This window comes from Anoplopoma fimbria, chromosome 17 (assembly GCF_027596085.1).
Source record: "Anoplopoma fimbria isolate UVic2021 breed Golden Eagle Sablefish chromosome 17, Afim_UVic_2022, whole genome shotgun sequence".
NCBI classification, from domain to species: Eukaryota; Metazoa; Chordata; class Actinopteri; order Perciformes; family Anoplopomatidae; genus Anoplopoma; species Anoplopoma fimbria.
In genome coordinates, this window is record NC_072465.1 from 16,438,122 (window position 1) to 16,455,289 (window position 17,168).

At 40.1% G+C, this 17,168-nt stretch overlaps 4 protein-coding genes across 6 annotated transcripts; 1 reads left to right on the forward strand and 3 right to left on the reverse strand.

Annotated features, from left to right (window-relative positions):
* Nucleotides 1-28: 28 nt before the first annotated feature.
* Nucleotides 29-1,936, reverse strand: LOC129105610 (ubiquinol-cytochrome-c reductase complex assembly factor 2). Its single transcript, XM_054616737.1, has 4 exons — nucleotides 1,752-1,936; nucleotides 861-935; nucleotides 298-364; nucleotides 29-212 (listed from the first exon to the last, which is right to left on the reverse strand). The coding sequence occupies exons 1-4, from the start codon at nucleotides 1,887-1,889 to the stop codon at nucleotides 106-108; spliced, it is 387 nt and encodes a 128-aa protein (XP_054472712.1). The 5' UTR covers nucleotides 1,890-1,936; the 3' UTR covers nucleotides 29-105.
* A 21-nt stretch (nucleotides 1,937-1,957) lies between these two features.
* LOC129105609 (mitochondrial import receptor subunit TOM6 homolog) lies at nucleotides 1,958-4,984 on the forward strand. Of its 2 annotated transcripts, XM_054616736.1 has the most exons (3): nucleotides 1,958-2,134; nucleotides 3,617-3,751; nucleotides 3,911-4,588. In XM_054616736.1, the coding sequence occupies exons 1-2, from the start codon at nucleotides 2,037-2,039 to the stop codon at nucleotides 3,711-3,713; spliced, it is 195 nt and encodes a 64-aa protein (XP_054472711.1). In that variant the 5' UTR covers nucleotides 1,958-2,036; the 3' UTR covers nucleotides 3,714-3,751; nucleotides 3,911-4,588. The 2 variants fall into 2 exon arrangements, with proteins under 2 accessions (XP_054472711.1, XP_054472710.1); XM_054616735.1 differs by lacking the exon at nucleotides 1,958-2,134 and having other exon boundaries at nucleotides 3,733-3,751; nucleotides 3,911-4,984.
* Nucleotides 4,985-5,115: 131 nt separating this feature from the next.
* sirt4 (sirtuin 4) lies at nucleotides 5,116-7,870 on the reverse strand. 2 transcript variants are annotated; one of them, XM_054617479.1, is made up of 4 exons: nucleotides 7,708-7,870; nucleotides 6,982-7,466; nucleotides 6,201-6,495; nucleotides 5,116-6,104 (listed from the first exon to the last, which is right to left on the reverse strand). In XM_054617479.1, the coding sequence occupies exons 2-4, from the start codon at nucleotides 7,464-7,466 to the stop codon at nucleotides 5,952-5,954; spliced, it is 933 nt and encodes a 310-aa protein (XP_054473454.1). In that variant the 5' UTR covers nucleotides 7,708-7,870; the 3' UTR covers nucleotides 5,116-5,951. The 2 variants fall into 2 exon arrangements, with proteins under 2 accessions (XP_054473454.1, XP_054473453.1); XM_054617478.1 differs by lacking the exon at nucleotides 7,708-7,870 and adding an exon at nucleotides 7,550-7,638.
* Nucleotides 7,871-9,087: 1,217 nt separating this feature from the next.
* Nucleotides 9,088-16,911, reverse strand: sxph (saxiphilin). Its single transcript, XM_054616633.1, is given in 18 exon segments — nucleotides 9,088-9,140; nucleotides 9,246-9,432; nucleotides 9,975-10,159; nucleotides 10,258-10,340; nucleotides 10,708-10,855; nucleotides 11,651-11,833; nucleotides 11,971-12,018; nucleotides 12,532-12,622; nucleotides 12,723-12,871; nucleotides 12,950-13,136; nucleotides 13,269-13,426; nucleotides 14,295-14,359; nucleotides 14,477-14,639; nucleotides 14,763-14,939; nucleotides 15,062-15,161; nucleotides 16,097-16,260; nucleotides 16,639-16,716; nucleotides 16,749-16,911. Coding segments are annotated over 18 exon segments (2,373 nt in total). The 3' UTR covers nucleotides 9,088-9,096.
* Between the last annotated feature and the right edge of the window lie 257 nt (nucleotides 16,912-17,168).

The window sequence follows — 17,168 nt, forward strand, 5'->3', positions numbered from 1 at the left end:
ATCATAATAAAAACAACATAACAGTCCATAAAGATAACAACAATAAGCTTTATTTCTATACATGTAATGAGAAAAGAAAAAGGTGAAAAGAGTGAGAGAAAAAAGTTATTTTTCAGGAGCTTTCTCTGGAACGTCTTCTGGTGATTTGGAGAATCTCTCCATTAATGTCTTCCACAAACCCTTTTTTTCCTCGTCCATCTGCTGCACATTTCCTGTACAATGAAAATGAAGTTAACTCTAATAAAAGTGTATTCAATAGATATTCATTAACATAATTGTGATAATGTGGGTCCATACCTGATAAAAGCAATTTACACTCTTCCACTGTAACTCCAGTAAAGCTTGTGTCTCTAACGCGAGGGAACTGTTAGCAAATACAAAGACAAGAGTTCATTAAATACATTGAAGTCTTTTTATACCCGTTACACTCATAACAGCTGAGTGAATACATTGTTTCGAGTAGTACTCGATGCAAGTTGTCTTTCTGATGGTAAACAGAGGTGCTTCTGTAACAAAAAAGTAACGAGACCTTTGTACTAACTGTAAAACTATTTTATTATCCTCATCATATAATGAATGCTAAAAAGTAACTTACACAAGGGTTTCTTTGCAGTCTTTAACATGACGGATAAGTTATTCCTTAACTGATATACACTTCATGTTACAAACTCTGGTAGGGAATTGTATTGTATTATATTGTGTTGTAAGGATTTATCTTCCATCTGTTTAATTTAAAAGGAAAAGGGCACTCCAAATAATGTCCTCAACAGCCAACGAAATAATTCAGTAAAATAGCTCTAATAGGTAGCTGAGGCAGATATAGAAGCACATTAGATGTGTGAATAATATACCGTACTTACTCGTTGTCTGTAGAAATTGCCATTAATGCGGGCCAAACTTTCATACATGTGGTCACACTTCTCTGGATCTGAGAGCTGGTTGGAAACATAAAAGGTACATATATACATACATGAACAATGTGACCGCTAGCATTGACAAATTCCATGAAAAAATATAACTTCAGATATTTTGCTGCCATTTTATAAGAGAACAAGAATATTATAAAAGTGCAAACAGATGAAATTTTTTATTTTTTTTAATACACTGTAAAGTAAATTGTAAAAGTTGAAGTTCCACAAGCAAAGCTCATTTGACTAGTTATATGTGTGTTTATGCTAAAAGGGAATATCAGCCATTATCCGATTTCTTAAACTGTCAATTGTTAATAACAGTATGTACTTTTGAAATCTGATATCAGTTGCACTATAAGAACTACACTAAATCTGAATTGTCTATTGCCAAGTTGTTTTTCCACATACAAGGAATTGGCTTTGGATATTTGGTGCAAGAAAAAATAATATAAGATTTAAGACATTCCCAATAACAATACAAAAAAAATACCATAAATGTGTACAGTATATCAGTTTGCTGTACGGTTTTGTGCAGAAGTGTAAAATGATACAGTAGTATAAGATATAACAACTTTAGTTCAGGTCATTTTACCTCAGAATTGTTGTACACTTTCCCACTTATGAAACAGTGTCTACATGATAACAGCCTTTCTAGCTGGTGCATTGAAGTTGTGTAATAAGGTATACATGTTTATGATAGTGTTGATCATAAAGTGGCTTCACATGCATCAATCAACAACCACACAAGGTCGACGGTGGTTAGCACATCACGGTTATCCTCTTAGCTTAGCTCGGTGTGTGTGCAGCATTGCGTGGTGTCACTTGCCGTCATAAACCTACCTGTGTGTTTTCTCCCTCGCGGAAGGCTGAGGCTACTCTCTGCCGCAGAAACGTCCCCAAATCCCGGGCTTTCTTGGCCTCGTCCCGGGGCCATTCCTCACACAGCTTCAGGAACCGACGGTACCTGGTGGCAGACATCTTTGGACATGTAATGAAAAAAACGAGTTGGTTTAAAGACGCGTGAAGTTTGAGCTTTGACGCTCTCCGTACTTGTGTTGCACCTTAACTCTTCCCCCTCCTGTCCTCGTTGTTGCTGCTTAGTTCGAACCACCGCACGATAGCAAGATGAGCGGAGCAGAGGGTAAAAAGGGTCCTTCCACCAGTGTGATGGAGTGGGTCGGTTCAGCTTGTCGGTTTGCAACAGACAGAAACGACTTCAGGAGGTGAGCTAATGTGGAGAAACGTGTGTGTGTGTGTTTGGACGGCGTGGTTGTTAGCGGCGTTAGCTAACGTTAGCACACACTGCGTCAGGGAGATTTGTCCTTGTCCAAGCTCCCTCGGATCACCACTTAGTCTCAGTCAGAATCAAGGCTGGATTACCAACCAGGTTTAGTAGGTTTCAAAACTCCAGGGGCCCACGAGAGGACTTTGTGTATGTAAAGGGATATTTTAATTGATTTGATCCTGAAACTGCACCATCAACGTTACAGCTGTACTCACGTTCATGACCTCTTTGTGGATCCTGATTTATTACCTGGATTGTGAGGCCCTGCATGGAAAAAGGGTCCTGTTTCAAGATATTTATTGTTTCAGTTTTGTGCAAGTGTGGCGTTAGAACTAATCTGGGCATACAGTACCAGTCAAAAGTTTGGACACACCTTCTCATTCAATGGTTTTTCTTTATTTTTATTTTTTTCTACATTGTAGATTAATATTGAAGACATCCAAACTATGAAGGAACACATATGGAATTATGTTCTAAACAAACAAATGCTCAACAAACCAGAATATGTTTTATATTTTAGATTCTTCAAAGTAGTTGAATGAGAAGGTGTGTCCAAACTTTTGACTGGTACTGTATATTGACCAATACCGACTTATTGCATGTGTGCAATCATTGGTGAATATGTCACATGTCGTTAAGTTACAGGAAATTACTGTACAGAATTGACAAAATATGTAAGAGGCAATTTGCAAAGCAGCCACATATCTTGTTTATTGCATATCTTGGTCACATACAGTACCAGTCAAAAGTTTGGACACACCTTCTCATTCAACTACTTTGAAGAATCTAAAATATAAAACATATTCTGGTTTGTTGAGCATTTGTTTGTTTAGAACATAATTCCATATGTGTTCCTCCATAGTTTGGATGTCTTCAATATTAATCTACAATGTAGAAAAAAATAAAGAGAAACCATTGAATGACAAGGTGTGTCCAAACTTTTGACTGGTACTGTATAAAAAGTTAAATGGATCCCTATTAAAAATGTTCACGTTGAGGCGTCCCCATCACTTGTCTACGTACTATGTGACTGCAAATCCCTGTGACTCTGTTAACTCTCCCCTCTCAGTTATGGTTACTGTGAAGTAAATGCGAATGTGTGTTCTGTGTTCATGAGCAAACAATTACCTTCATATGGTGACATTTAGATTTTCATTGATCATTCATTTTGTCTCAAAAATCCAGTACTGGTCAGCTATGGTACATTTGTGTTTAATCAAGTTACCAAACAGCAAACCTGCACCAGAGGGGGGGAAAAGTACACTATTCCACAAACAGTGGAAGCCCAGAAGGGCATTTTTTGCTATTTAGTATTTTTATTTGCAGCTGACTTGTAGATGTATGTTTTTGTTCACTTTGTTTAAAGCTTTAATCTCGTCAATTGTTACTCAGTGCATGTTTTATCTTGTTCATTTTTCAGGAATCTACTGGTCAACCTGGGCTTGTTTGCAGCTGGTGTTTGGGTTGCAAGAAATCTCTCAGATTTTGACCTGCTGTCTCCTCAGCCCGTGACATAACGGATTCAAAATACATCGCCTCTAAAACCAGGATAATGGTGAGATCATCTCCTTTATTAGAGCCAGAGGGAGGTGTGGTTCAGTTCACTACTGACCAAGCAAATGTGTCTTATTGTAGCAACTTCATTTATCTTGAAAATGTTGGGGAAATGAAAGGTACGTGTTTGTAAGTGATGGCATCTTCTTCTTTCCTTTAGGTGTCTTGGACCAACAAAGAAGAAACCAGGGTCCTGAATGAATGTTTTGTTTGACTGGTTTTACTTTGAAAACAAATCGTCCTGTTGACCCAAATCGGCTTTATTTTTCTGTAGAACATTTTTTGTCATGTCATTGAAGGTGGCCTGAAGAGAAATAATTACATTGAATAAGTGTCTCCTTTCTTATCGTTTTTGTCCCATATTTTGTTAAATAACTAAAATCATATGTCACATGATTTCTCCAGCTATGTCCACCCAGGAGCTCTTTGTTGCTGCAGCTCGTAAATGTTTGTCTGCTGGTAGAAAATCTCTTTCTGTCCCTCAGAGTCTAGATCTGGCTGTTCAGGTCTTGGCTGTTGATCTGGGATTGAAACCGGCTTTATTGTACGATAGCAACAGCGCCGGTGCAGATCAGGTGCAGCAGTATTTGAGCTCTTTGCAGTCTTCCCAGCTTGTGTCTAAATCACTTGTCACACTGGATTTAAATGGAAACACTCTTATTGTTAATACACTTACAGCCAGATCAAATGTAGAACAGCTGTTTCATGATAACAATGTGGCTGTGATTGATGTCTGCCACAAGCTGGAGAAGCCCTGCATCGCTGACTCGCTCGGAGGAGAGACGAAGAGCATGATACAAGATTTACTGCTTCTCCTGAGAGGGCTTGAACAACTGAAGGAGGCTGAGAAACCTCATTATGTTGGAGAGAAGTCAGATGAGTGGAACCTGTGCACAGTGTTTGGTCTTTTGTTGGGTTTCCCTGTCACTTACTGGTTCAATCAGACCAAGAGCTTTGAAAACTGTCTGTCTATGACTCCCCTGACAGTAACTACAGCTTCGGCAACGTGGCAGACGGACTCCGCAGCTCACAGATGTTGTTTGTACTCGTTCAGCTTCCCGGCCGATCTGCTTAAAACCGTGCAGTCCAACCTGGAACACTGGAGGCTTCGTTTACAAGAAAGATTTAAGCAGCAAAATGTCCTCAAGGATCTTACATTTGGTCAATCCACAGTTACTCTGCCCTCAGTTTGTTTGTGATGCTGACATGAAGTTTGTCTTTAAAATAAACTGTCAAAGAAAATGTGGGCGTTTACTTTATTTCTACATTAAACAGCTGTTTATTTCTTAAAATGCACTGGTTGAGAAAATGCACACACACACACACACACTTCATTTTATGGATGAAATACTATAATGCTTTGATGTTATTTATTCATAAAACAGAAAATTGTGTTTGTCATGACATGAATATAAATATTTGCATCAGTTTCAAGTAAAACATGATCCACTGCTTGACAGGTTGCAGTTTGTAATTTCAAGACTCAAACTTGAAGTAACATTGTTTAACATATTGAGGAAATGTTTAAATTGAAAATGTTCAAACATCAGCACCTTTATTTAAAAACATGAGTAAATCATGCCAGTATAGTGCAAATCAAATCACACCCTTTAAACCAGTTGATTACAGTATATTTTGCATTATCTCCACTTGGATTAGTTTCCTAAACATTGTCAAATCAATCTCTATTGTGTCTAACCTGCCACATGATTTTTAGCTCAGCAATAACAGTTTGCACTTCCACAAACATCTTGTACACCGCTTATCTGATATTTCCAATACAATAACAGTGTTGCTTGTAGCTGCACACACTCTATGGTGCTAAAACCCATAGCAATGGTAAATACAGTACAACTTGGTTCTCTCTGTGTCCCCTGGCAGGGCAGATGTGTCACTGTTTATTGGACCAAGAAGCTGATCCACTGACAGCAAATCTGTAGTCTGATGAAGAAATTGAATTTCCAAGACAGGCACACTTGTTTTGCATAAAATAAGTTAGATGTGTTAGATTTTGTCCTCCTTAGTTAATAGCAGCAAATTATTTTGGCAGAGAAGTGTAGATGCTCCTGGCTACATTTATGTTGCTCGAAAGTGCCAGTCGTGACTTTCATCCTGAAGTTGATTATGTCGTTTACCGGTTTGAATCTGAGGTAGTTTTGACCATCTTAATGTAGATTATCCAAACTGCATGTCCTTGACAGTCAGAGAGGTTGGATGACTGACAGCACTTCACCACAGCGGCCCCTCACCTTCAGCTCAGCCAGGTGGTCTGCCCTCGTGGGCCCAATGTTCACGATGGCAACTGACATTTTCCGATCACCGGCTGCCAGTAAAAACCTGTATCCTGAATAAACCTTGTGGATAACAGAGAGGGACACAATTAGATACAAACGAGTTGTGTTGTAAACTAGTGTTGATTTGAAGTGCCTCATACACCTTCTAAAACCTACCTGTAATGATGACCCCACCACTAGTAACGCATCCGACTCGCTCAGTCTGTCGTGCACAAACTGTACCGTCGCTTTGTTCACAGTGTCTCCAAAAAACGTGACCTCAGGCTTCAGGATACCTCCACAGTTCTCACAGGAGGGAACTCTGAAATTGAGGACCTGCTCGTCCTCTATGAAGACGTCACCGTCCGGAGCCACGCCACCCGTCTGTGCTCTCCAGTCCGGGTTCAGTGCTACGAATCGCGCCTGCAGCTCCTCCCTCTTTGAGATGTCACCACAGCCAAGACACATCACCCTGAGGAAACACATATAAACACTTATAATTCATCTTCATAGAGACTTAAAGGGTCACTTCACCCAAATGACAAAACATTTTCTCACGTACCCCTAGTGGCGTCAATAGATGCATATTGGTTTCTTTTTATTTGCCCAGGTTTTGGGATGTTGTGCTGAGATATCAACTCTTTTGCATCTGGGTGGCAGCATGAATAACATTGCCAAATAAACCAGATTTTTTTGTAAGACTATACCTCTAGGGGTGAAGATGTTTTTTCTCATTTGGGTGAACCATCCCTTAAAATATTTACTGACAATTGATATTCTGCCGGCTATGCCTATCAGTTTTTATCTACACCAGATCTAAAAACATATCTTCGGCAAATATGTCACAATTCTCCTTTTCCATTAATCCTGGATAAAGCAAATCTGAAGACCACAATCTTGACAACCATCAGAGCAGGCTTATGGTTAATGTTTCAGGTGGGGGTTTTTTTTTTCTCACCTGTGTGCACAGCCGTGGAGCTCAGTCAGTCTCTTCTGTCCAGCCTTTGAATGAAGAGCATCCACATTCTGGGTCACCAGCCAGTGCAGCTTGCCTCTCTGCTCCCACTGCTGCAGGGCCTTGTGTGCGGAGTTTGGCTGATGGGAGGAGAACTGGGGCCACCCGACAAAGTTCCTGGCCCAGTAGCGCTGACGGGACTTTGCACTGCGGACAAACTCTGCATGCTGCATGGGTCTCCTGTCAGTGCGAGCATACAGCCCGACCCCCTCTGAACGATAGTCGGGAATCCCTGACTCAGTGGAGAGTCCGGCTCCACTGATGACAAACAGGCGACTTGATCTGGAGACAAAGTCCTGCAGCAGCTCCAGGGACTGTCTGTCTGCGGTGCTGCAGGCGGGGACAAAGCTCGGGACACCCGCGGGGACTGAGGATGTCCTCCTGACAGCTGATGTGTGTAGTGTGAGGAACCGCCGTGGTAGTCTCATCTATGGCAGGACAAATGGATGAACATAAATACAACCGCATGTTTTTTGCACCGACGTCAACTAAGAAAATACACTTGAATTACCATTTAATATGCTTAAGAAAGTTAATGCCAAACAAAGCTTGGTAAATATTTAAGTATATCAAATATAGCTTTGAAACAGGCTACTTTCCCACAGTGCAACCTTCACAGGTAACTTGGCTCACAGCTGTCTAAAGTACCCAATTAGGTCAGTTAGTTACCTTTCCTTATCTGTGGCGGTGGCTGCAGTTTAACGTGAATAACCGTCAAAAAGAAGTGTCCGCAGCTTCAAAGTGTTGGTTGAATAACATGACTGACCACAACAGGCTGATATAAGATGGGAACTTTGGTCACCGTGGCAGAAACCGGAAATACTAGGTTTAAGGTTACACCAAGCACATTCGCGCTGTAGGCTGGGAGTTGTAGTTTAGAATTTAAAGATCCAGATTGCCAGGGTGTTGTTTTATTTGCCTTTTTTTCTAAAGAAAATAAAAGAATTCCTTTTTGACAAATCACTTTATTTATATTTTTATTTATTTATACGCTGAAGGCACATTAAATCCATGTTATTCTTGATGACAAATTGTAGTCCAAATGAATCAATATATTTATGGAGCTGTATTTAACACTGGACATTTATATAGCAGCAAACAACTATTTGCTATGTAATGATATAGTGGAGTAATGTCTACCTGAGCAGAGAATTAAGTCTCTCTCTCTCTCTCCTCTCTCTCTCTCTCTCCCTCTCTAGTTATCCAAGTTCTTCTTATGCCTTGCTTTGTTTACAGTGCCCCCTCAGGCAACCATTGTTGGCTCTGTCAGCTCTTTCGCTGTTGTTAGCGCTGTTAGTTGGAGGCCTGCTTTCAACATGTTGAGAGCCGTTTGTGAGGCAATTGGGATGCTCCCAAACCTGTAACTTGGACCTTAAACTTATTTATGAAAAGTATTACTTTAACTAACTGTCAACAGAGACACAAGTAAAAAAGAAAAAGATGACTGAATCATTTACACACATCATATTGTACATACATTGTACAACACACTGCAGTAGTCGTATCTGTATTAAGCTGTATTAAGTATTTTTCCTGTGAAGTTTGGATATCTTTATTCAAACCAAAGCTTCAGTTTAAAACATTCTGTAATCAAGTTTCAGATCTCCTTTAAGACTAATGAACAATAGCTATACGCATTGCTTCAAAATGGCATCCCCATATATCTTATGTTCCCAGTCTCACACTCATGTTGATATGTATTCACAAATACAGTGCTATAATTGGTGTATGTAAAAATGTAACACATGGTTACATATTCATATTCTACACACCCATATATGTGCCGTTACACAACACAACATTTTAAGTGACATTGGCATCTGAAAGTTGATTTTTTTTCTTTCCTTTAACATGTGTATTAATAGTGACAAAAGAAGAATGTTGTTGAAGGTTTATTCACTTCAATCAGGCAGTAAAGTTTGAATTGAACCTCAGCTGTGAACAGTATGACACCAGTTATGGTCTGCAGACATGGGATATGGACGAAACCAGATTGTGGATGAAGAGTTGAATCATTGAGTGGCACAGAAAAAAGTAACTTTTCCCTCTGTGTGTCCACTAGAATATGCTGCAAACATCCTGATTACAAAACTCCAAGATATCTGTTATAAGGAATAAAAAAAACATGTTCACATTAGTATTATGTGTGGGCCGTAGTTTGATTATACGTTTGACAATCAAGCAGGTGTGTCTGATTTCAGTCTTACCAGAGTGTGTGCAGTTGAAGACCGTTTCTGCCTGTTGGTAAAACTCCTCTCCGAGGATGGAACGGTAGTCCATGTGGCTCGTGTGCACAAAACACTGAGTTGCATCTTTGAACAGCAGATCACTTTCCCCATATTGCTGAGACTCAAAGAGCTTGAACTCTGTGTTTGGGTTGGCTGCAAAAGTTTCCTATAAAGTAAAAAAAAAAAAAAAGAGAGTAAATATGCACCTAAACACTCCGCTGTTACTTTCTTCAATGCCAAAGATCACAGTTTAACTGTCGGTTCTGATTTCAGTCAGCATAAACAAAAACTGGAATCGAATGTCTGGTCAGATTGGTATCTCGTCTACCTTCACTCTGATCAGATAATTCCTGATTTAAATCAATCATTAAAATATTATTATTACTCATGAAAACATCTTGTAAGGCTGCTTGTGTTTAGACAATTTGAACATCTTTGATATGTCTTTTTTTTTTCTTTTTCGCATTTGTATATTTGTCAAAGTAAAGCATCAAACTGTGACCTGAAATAACCCTGTCCAAAATGCAGTGGGAAGGATGGTGTATTTTTTCTTGAGGGCTGATCAGAGAAAGACATCGTCAAGACTTTCCTATATCATCTGTCCCAAACTGCAGCTTTAAGGGTTGATAGTCTAAATAAGGTGTAAAAGGACAACATGATTTGAAACATCCCCATTTATTAAACAGAAACCTGTTCACATAAGCTGACCTGTGATTTCATGAGGAAGTCGTACACTCGTGCCGTGAGCACCGGCCTTGTCATGATGGAGTTCGGTGGGATGACTCCGAGGTTACAGCTCTCCCACTCTGACAACGGGGCACGACGACCATCACTACACAGCAGCTCGTAGTCTGATGACGTTAACCCCTCTGCCCAACCAGTGGAACTCAAACCTGCAACAACAAGACAACAGCGTAATGTTACTAAACATAAAGTACATGTCAGCACCAGTGTGGTTGTTCATTTCAAAACTTTGTCTAAAATATCTCACTTAGGATGTTTGCAAGAAGGTTGTGGTGCTCGAGGAAGGCCACGTCGCCGTAGCTTTTACCACTGGGATCTCCAACCAGACACCTATGAACGATGAGTAAAGGATTAAAGGGTCAGTTCAGCCAAATGACATTAAGGCATTTTCTCATTGGTGATTTTAGTTGCTCAAGGGTTGAGATATTTGTTTTTAAAAACTTTAGCCTCTACTCAAAAGTGAAGGCATAGGCCGAATGATTTTCAACTCCCTACCGGAGCACCATAAACCTAATCCTCACACATCAACTGTAATAGGTGGCGGAACATCTAAAAAGTAAAACCAGTACAAATAAAACTAAAACTGTCTTAATGGCTGGATACCACAAAATATATGCAATCTTCATATAAACTCTTTAAATGCTCCACACCATCAATCGCAGATGAACAGAAAGCTTTGGTTCAGGTAAGCGCATACCTTAATGCCCCCATGTTGCCATAGTAACGCTCATTGTGGTTGTCAGCACAGCGTTTGGTGGCAGCCTCCCCGATGCCTCCCAGACACACTTTACACAGATTCCCCTGAGAGCCAGGAAGGCAGCCTTTCCAAAACACGTCGTTGTACACTGAGGAAACACACAATGACAAACTGACGCTTCACTGTGTGTGTGTGTGTGTGTGTGTGTGTGTGTGTGTGTGTGTGTGTGTGTGTGTGTGTGTGTGTGTGTGTGTGTGTGTGTGTGTGTGTGTGTGTGTGTGTGTGTGTGTGTGTGTGTGCAATAATATGTTTAAAATGCCAACAGCAGAGAGTGTAAATGTCAGGAAGTCAGAGCACAGAGAAGAGATAAAGCATAAAGAGGACTGCTATTGTAAATAAAAAATGTAATTCTGGTTCAATAGAGCTTTTTATGCAGCTCCACATGAATACTGTCGGATTATGAGACAACAGCCCTCTCAGCAGAGACATGCAAAGGACTTTTATAGTTTGTTATTGTTGTTTTGTGTCTCTTTGTAGTCAATTTGAGTCTCTGGTAGTTGTTTTGCCTCTTTGTTGTCCCTGTGTGGCTCTCTCTAGTTGTTATTATGTTCCTTTGTTGTCATTTTGTGTCTTATTTTGGTTATTTTGTGTATCTTGTGGTCTATTTCTGTCACTTTGTAGTTGTTTTGGCCCTTTTCATAGTACTTGTGAGTCTCTTTGTGGTCTCTTTACAGCTATGTTGCATCACTTTGTAGTTTTGCATTTAATTGTAGTCTTTTTGTGTTGCTCTCTAGTCGTTTTATGTTTCTTTGTATGTTTCTTTCATTTTGAGTCTCATCCTGGTTGGCACTGTTTCTTTGATTGACATGTTGTGGGTGAAGGTCAGGGGGGGACCCTAACACTTGGTAATCCATCCATGCAGAGAAATGATTTGAAACAGTACCTTGGTTTGGATCACAGGGGGAGCTGCTGTTGTGCTCCAGGCTTAGTGTGTGTCTGTACGGCAGCAGCCATCCTGCCGGGCTGTACATGTAGCCAAGACATGAGCGGCGGCCTCCCAGGTTCCCGATGAATACGTTTCTGTTGGAGCGCTTTGCGACCGCCACACCCACCACTGAGGGCAACACTGAGGAGAGAGGCGGTGGCCGTTTTAAATGTACAGACAACAATCACATCAGATACCAAGATAATTGTATGAAAGGTGCGTTATTAATAAGATGCATTATGATTATTGCAAGTTGTTCGTTCACTGTGCCGTCCTACCATCTGTCTCTAAGTGGGTTGATCCCTCAGCAGGCACACATTTTCCTCCTGAGAGGCCAAGAGAACAGAGTGCAAACAGATCAATGTCTTTTTATCAATAAAAACTATGACTGAAGATAATGTAATGTTAATTAAGTACTTTAGTTTATAAAATCTGTACTAATCCAATTGAAAAACAAAAATAAAACAGAAAGAAAATTGTAGGAACCAAATAAAATAAAATAACGACCATGACATTTTCCCAGAGCCCATGGAAAAGTCTTAAAATAGCATGTTTTCTTCAACCAACATATATCCTCAAAGATATATTCAATCGTGACTGGTATTAAAGCAGAAATTCTGAGACCAGCAAATGTTGGAATTTTTGCTTCATCAATAAATTAAAAAACTTGTTGGCAAAACAAATCTCATGTCAATCTGGTAAAAGATGAAGCGACTAATAGTTTCAGGAATAATGATGGCCATTAGTCGATAATATACAGTCGAAAAAGGCTCCAACTTGATTTTGGAAAAGCCTATTTGCTGTGAGTAAATGTATTTTGAGAATGTAAGCAGTCTCACCATAATATTCTGTAACTACAGGGACAAGACCACATTTTCCTGCGATGTAAGAGTGAGTTGCATCCAGAGAGGCGGCGTCCACCTCGTCCCTCTGTAGACAGGTAGTTGTACATTAAATTAAAGTTTTTTTCAAATATGATAGAGTTATAATATCCTGAGATAATGTGACTTATGCTTCTTGAATGATTTACCTTAATTTTCTCGATACAGTCGCGCATTGAGACGGCTTTGACACACACCAGCGGGTCTGACTTAATACTGAGAGCCCACTGCTCACATTTCTTCTGCTCTGCATGGCTGATGCAGCACCATCGGACAACACTGTCCTCCAGTGAGCTCCCTGCACACATACAGGTTCAATGAGATCATAAAATCTGTCTGTATTTAATATAAAAATTAACAATGTGGGTACAATCACCTTCATGTCCAAGACCTTTGAGGAGTGCCACATAATCCAGCCCCAGCACCTGACTGACATCCATGTCATCTGGCAGAACAGCTAGTTTATCTGTTACGTCTTTGAAGAGCAGGTCGTTTTCTCCAAAAGAAGATGAGTTGAAGAGTTGGAACCGCTGTCTCTCTCTCCCTCGTTGGCCAAACAGCATCTTAGCAACAATAAAGAATCCTTTAAGAATCTTTATTTGGGTATACAGACATGTAGGATGGGAAACAAGTGTTTGATATTTTTGGCAAAAGTGGGAAAAAAAACAATAAATGAACAAAAACAAAATGTTTACCTGTATAGTCACTAGAAACTTGCGAGCAATCTTGCGAAAGTTAGATCTAGTGACCGCGCCGCCTCCTGGACCACGTCCCAGATTACAGTTTCTGTAATGACTGACAGGAGCCTGAGTGCCATCTGTGCAAAGCAGCCTGAACTCGTCTCTATCACTGTCTGACAGAACAAACAGAATATGAGAAGAGTCAGCAGGATGTTGTTAAGTTATTATCAGTTATTTTGTTATTTTGATACTATTGATACTGTTGTAATATTTTTTACAAACAAGACATAGCGATCCTCCAATTGTCAATATTTAGGTTTGCATTCGTACTTTTACTGTATCACTATCACTTAGAGTGGCAGACGCTTGACATTTCAATCATCACCAGCTGGACAGCGACTCTGGTATTATTTTCCACTTGTGAGTCTGTGTGTGTCTCGTCAAAATGTGGTCCTGGAGACACCTACTGTAGCAGGAACTACCACAGAAGAGGTTTTCAGTACTTTGGTGTTCATATTTCTGTCTGTGAACAGATTTTGACACAGCGATAGCGTCACAACAATCCAAGGTGCAGTTACGAAACTTGAGATCAAAGTGAAGGCCGAGTCTGAAAAAGGGTGTGTTGCAAACAAGGGCGCCAGAAGTAAGGGGGTGGGAAGTGATTAGTCACAACCTGGCTCAAGGCTGGACAAAGAAGGGGAGACCACACATGAGTTACACGACTCAAATCTAACGATAAATTTAATGTAACATAACTGAACAGAGTGGAAGCCAGGGGAGAGAGACTGGCTGACTGCCACCAGTTTATATAGTCTACAGGCTGCTCAGAGAGGGTCATCATTATGCCTTTATTAAAAACACAGAACATAGTAATGAAAAGAGAGAGATATGGTGGATTTGCAACTCAAACTGGGAATGTTGCAGTCACATGGTCCGTATCTTAAACCCTTTTGCCCTGAGGTCGCCTCAGAAAACATCTTTAATTGTAACAGAACAAATGAATGCTAAGATACTCTAGAAGTCTATTCGACGATGGCTTACCTCCAATACTTTCAAGAGCTAAATGGTCCACAAATGCAACATCTCCCGCCCCACTCCTGAGACATCTGTGCCAGAGCAAAAGAGGCAATAGAAAAAAAAAAAGTTACATGGTGGACATGTTTGAAATGTAGTAAATGTGGGTTGTAAGTTGAGAGCTTTGTTGATTCTTTTTAGAGCATGACCTAAGGGCCCCTTGGCTGTTGTAGAAGGGCTCATTGTGGGACGTTTCGCAGAGGTAATTCTTCTGGCGAATGTAGGACTTCTGGCCTTGGCACAGAGAGCAAAGGGTTGGTGCCATGGCAGCAGCTCCGGGAACACAGCTGGCACTGAAAAAGGTACTGACGTCTGCTCGAGAGGAGAATAACAAGTCAGGGGAACCATAAAAACAGAAATGCCTAAATAGAAAACAGAAAGGAGAAACGTCCACACTCTGCTGGTCTCACTGGCAGCTGATTATAATCGCATCACCCTGAGTGAGTGGCTGCTCCTTTGACCAGCTCAGGTAGTTGCGGGACAGCAAGAATCCGAGGGGGAGACTCCATCCAGCCGTCCATCGAACCCCATTGTGACAGCTCCTGAGGCCCTGCAGGGAGCGTATGTCCAAACTGCTGTTTCTCACCACCGCCACAGATAGAACGCAGCCTCCTGCAGGACTCAGCGTAGACACGAACACACACAGACACACACATACAGAAAGGTTAACTGACACAGACACTCGTGCTGAAAAGATGTACCTGAAGTGTCTCAGAAATCTGAAGTAAACCTACCGTCACTGTATATCTCCTTGGCGACGGCGACAAGGCCAAACTGTTTCACAGCAGAATAAACTTCTCCTGCATCTAACGTCACTATATCAGCACGATTTGCCTGAAACAAAGAATTAACACAGTGAGTTTTAGTGAAAGGAGGACTCAAGGAATAACTCACTATAGTTAATAAAGGAAGGGTTTTCATCACTCTGAGATATTTTGTTGAAGCACCTTTTCAGTTATCATGAACGATTACATTTTGATCGTCCTGGTCTTCATTTACTTCCATCCCACATACAAACTTCTGGCCACGTAAAAAGGTTATCATCAACAATAGAGCTAAACTGATAAATCCTCTGGGTATTGGCATATATGGCAAAGTTACTTTTAAGTAATTGAGAAGCAGCTCATCTACGCTCCATTACATCTAATGTCCATCAGGGAGCACTGACTGGTTTAAAATGTCCTGTTCAGGGATTACTCTAGTCCCAATTTTTTAACAACAAATATAAAGGATTCTTATCAAAAAGTTTATGCAAAAAAAACATTATTAGTTGCTTTATTGTTATAATTTTTTTTTTTAAATCAAATATCGGTATTGGCTTCAAAAATCCAGTCTCAGTTGAGCTCTAAACACAAATCTAAGTGGCCTTCTTCAGTGTTGCAGAAAGCTTTATACCCCGCCCTGATCTGTCCTAACGGAAAAGCTACCTGTGAGACTTTATACAATAAACTTAATATTTTATTAAAAAAATCATCAATCTGTTTTCTATATGTCTGCTTTCCAACTCAGGTTTTTCTTTTCAATATATGTCTGAGACTTTGTTGAGAAGAAATCCTCCTTAAAATTTTCAATCGAGGGCAGATTTCTCTGTGAATTTGTCCCAAAAAAAAATGTACTGACTGTACGAATTCAACTGTAATTCATACAAAAACACAACTTCACATCATTGTTATCTGCTACAGTGACTTCTTAGTCCCTTGCACACCTTTTTGCTTGATGAAACTGGGGATAAAATCATGACACTGCATTTAAGGTGGAAGATGGCTCACCCTGATCCTATCGATGCAGTCAGTCGTGCTGGACGCTTGTATGCATGAGAGTCTGCCGTAAGCTGCCAAAGCAGCTGGCGGCAGCACTGCCACCAGAGCTTTAGCTAGTTCTGCACATTTCCTATGTTCTGGATCTGACACTGTGCACCACCTCGTCTTCTTAGCTAACATGGAATGAATAGTTCAAACAGGCCACACAAGTTAATTAATTAGAAGATAACAGAATTTGTTATTTGTCAACCATGTGATTTTTAGTAAAATGCTGGTATTTAATGTATTTCTATGTGCATTCATTCATTAAGAAAATAGAAAACAACTATTTTGTTGAAATGTGAAATTATTTGACAACATCTATAATGTTTGAATCAACTTTAATAATATAAACAAAAAGCTCCAAAAAGAGGACAGCAATCTTGCCAACAACTACCAAAAGTCAACATCTTCAAAATAATACAAAGATTTTCAACATTCAACAACATGAGACTGAATATGAACATACAATAACTTTACTATGAAAGTAATAAACTAGTTCAGTAACTCACCCCTGATGCAGCAGACACAGATGAAAAAGAGTAAAATGGCATTTAGCCCTCGCATTCTGACCTGCTGTAAATCAAAGACTCGGACAAAAATCTGTTCGTCTGTCGTCTGCAGAACCGCCGTCCTTTCTGTTAGTCTGAAATCCCTGAAACTCTTGCATAGATTTCCACAAGTATTAGAGGCATCGGTACTAAAGAAAGCCTGTTGTGCAAGGGCAGCTCCTCTGAAAACAGCAAAGTTACTTTTTTCACACATATGGAAATATTTAGCACCATCCGTCACAAGGACGACCCCTATCCAACCTTTTTCACAGGTTTTAAGTGCAAATGTAGCAGTCTAAGTTGCTGTAAGGAAGTTGGCTACAATGATTTTTGATTTGCTCAGTCAAGACAGTTGATGTCATTCAACGGCAATAAAAAGCAATACGCGGACATCAAGATATCTGGTTTTTTTACTCACAAACTGAGTGCAGTAGAAGTATAAATGTTTATTTAAAATATGCATCAGCTGGTAAAAAGTTTTCTCATTCAAT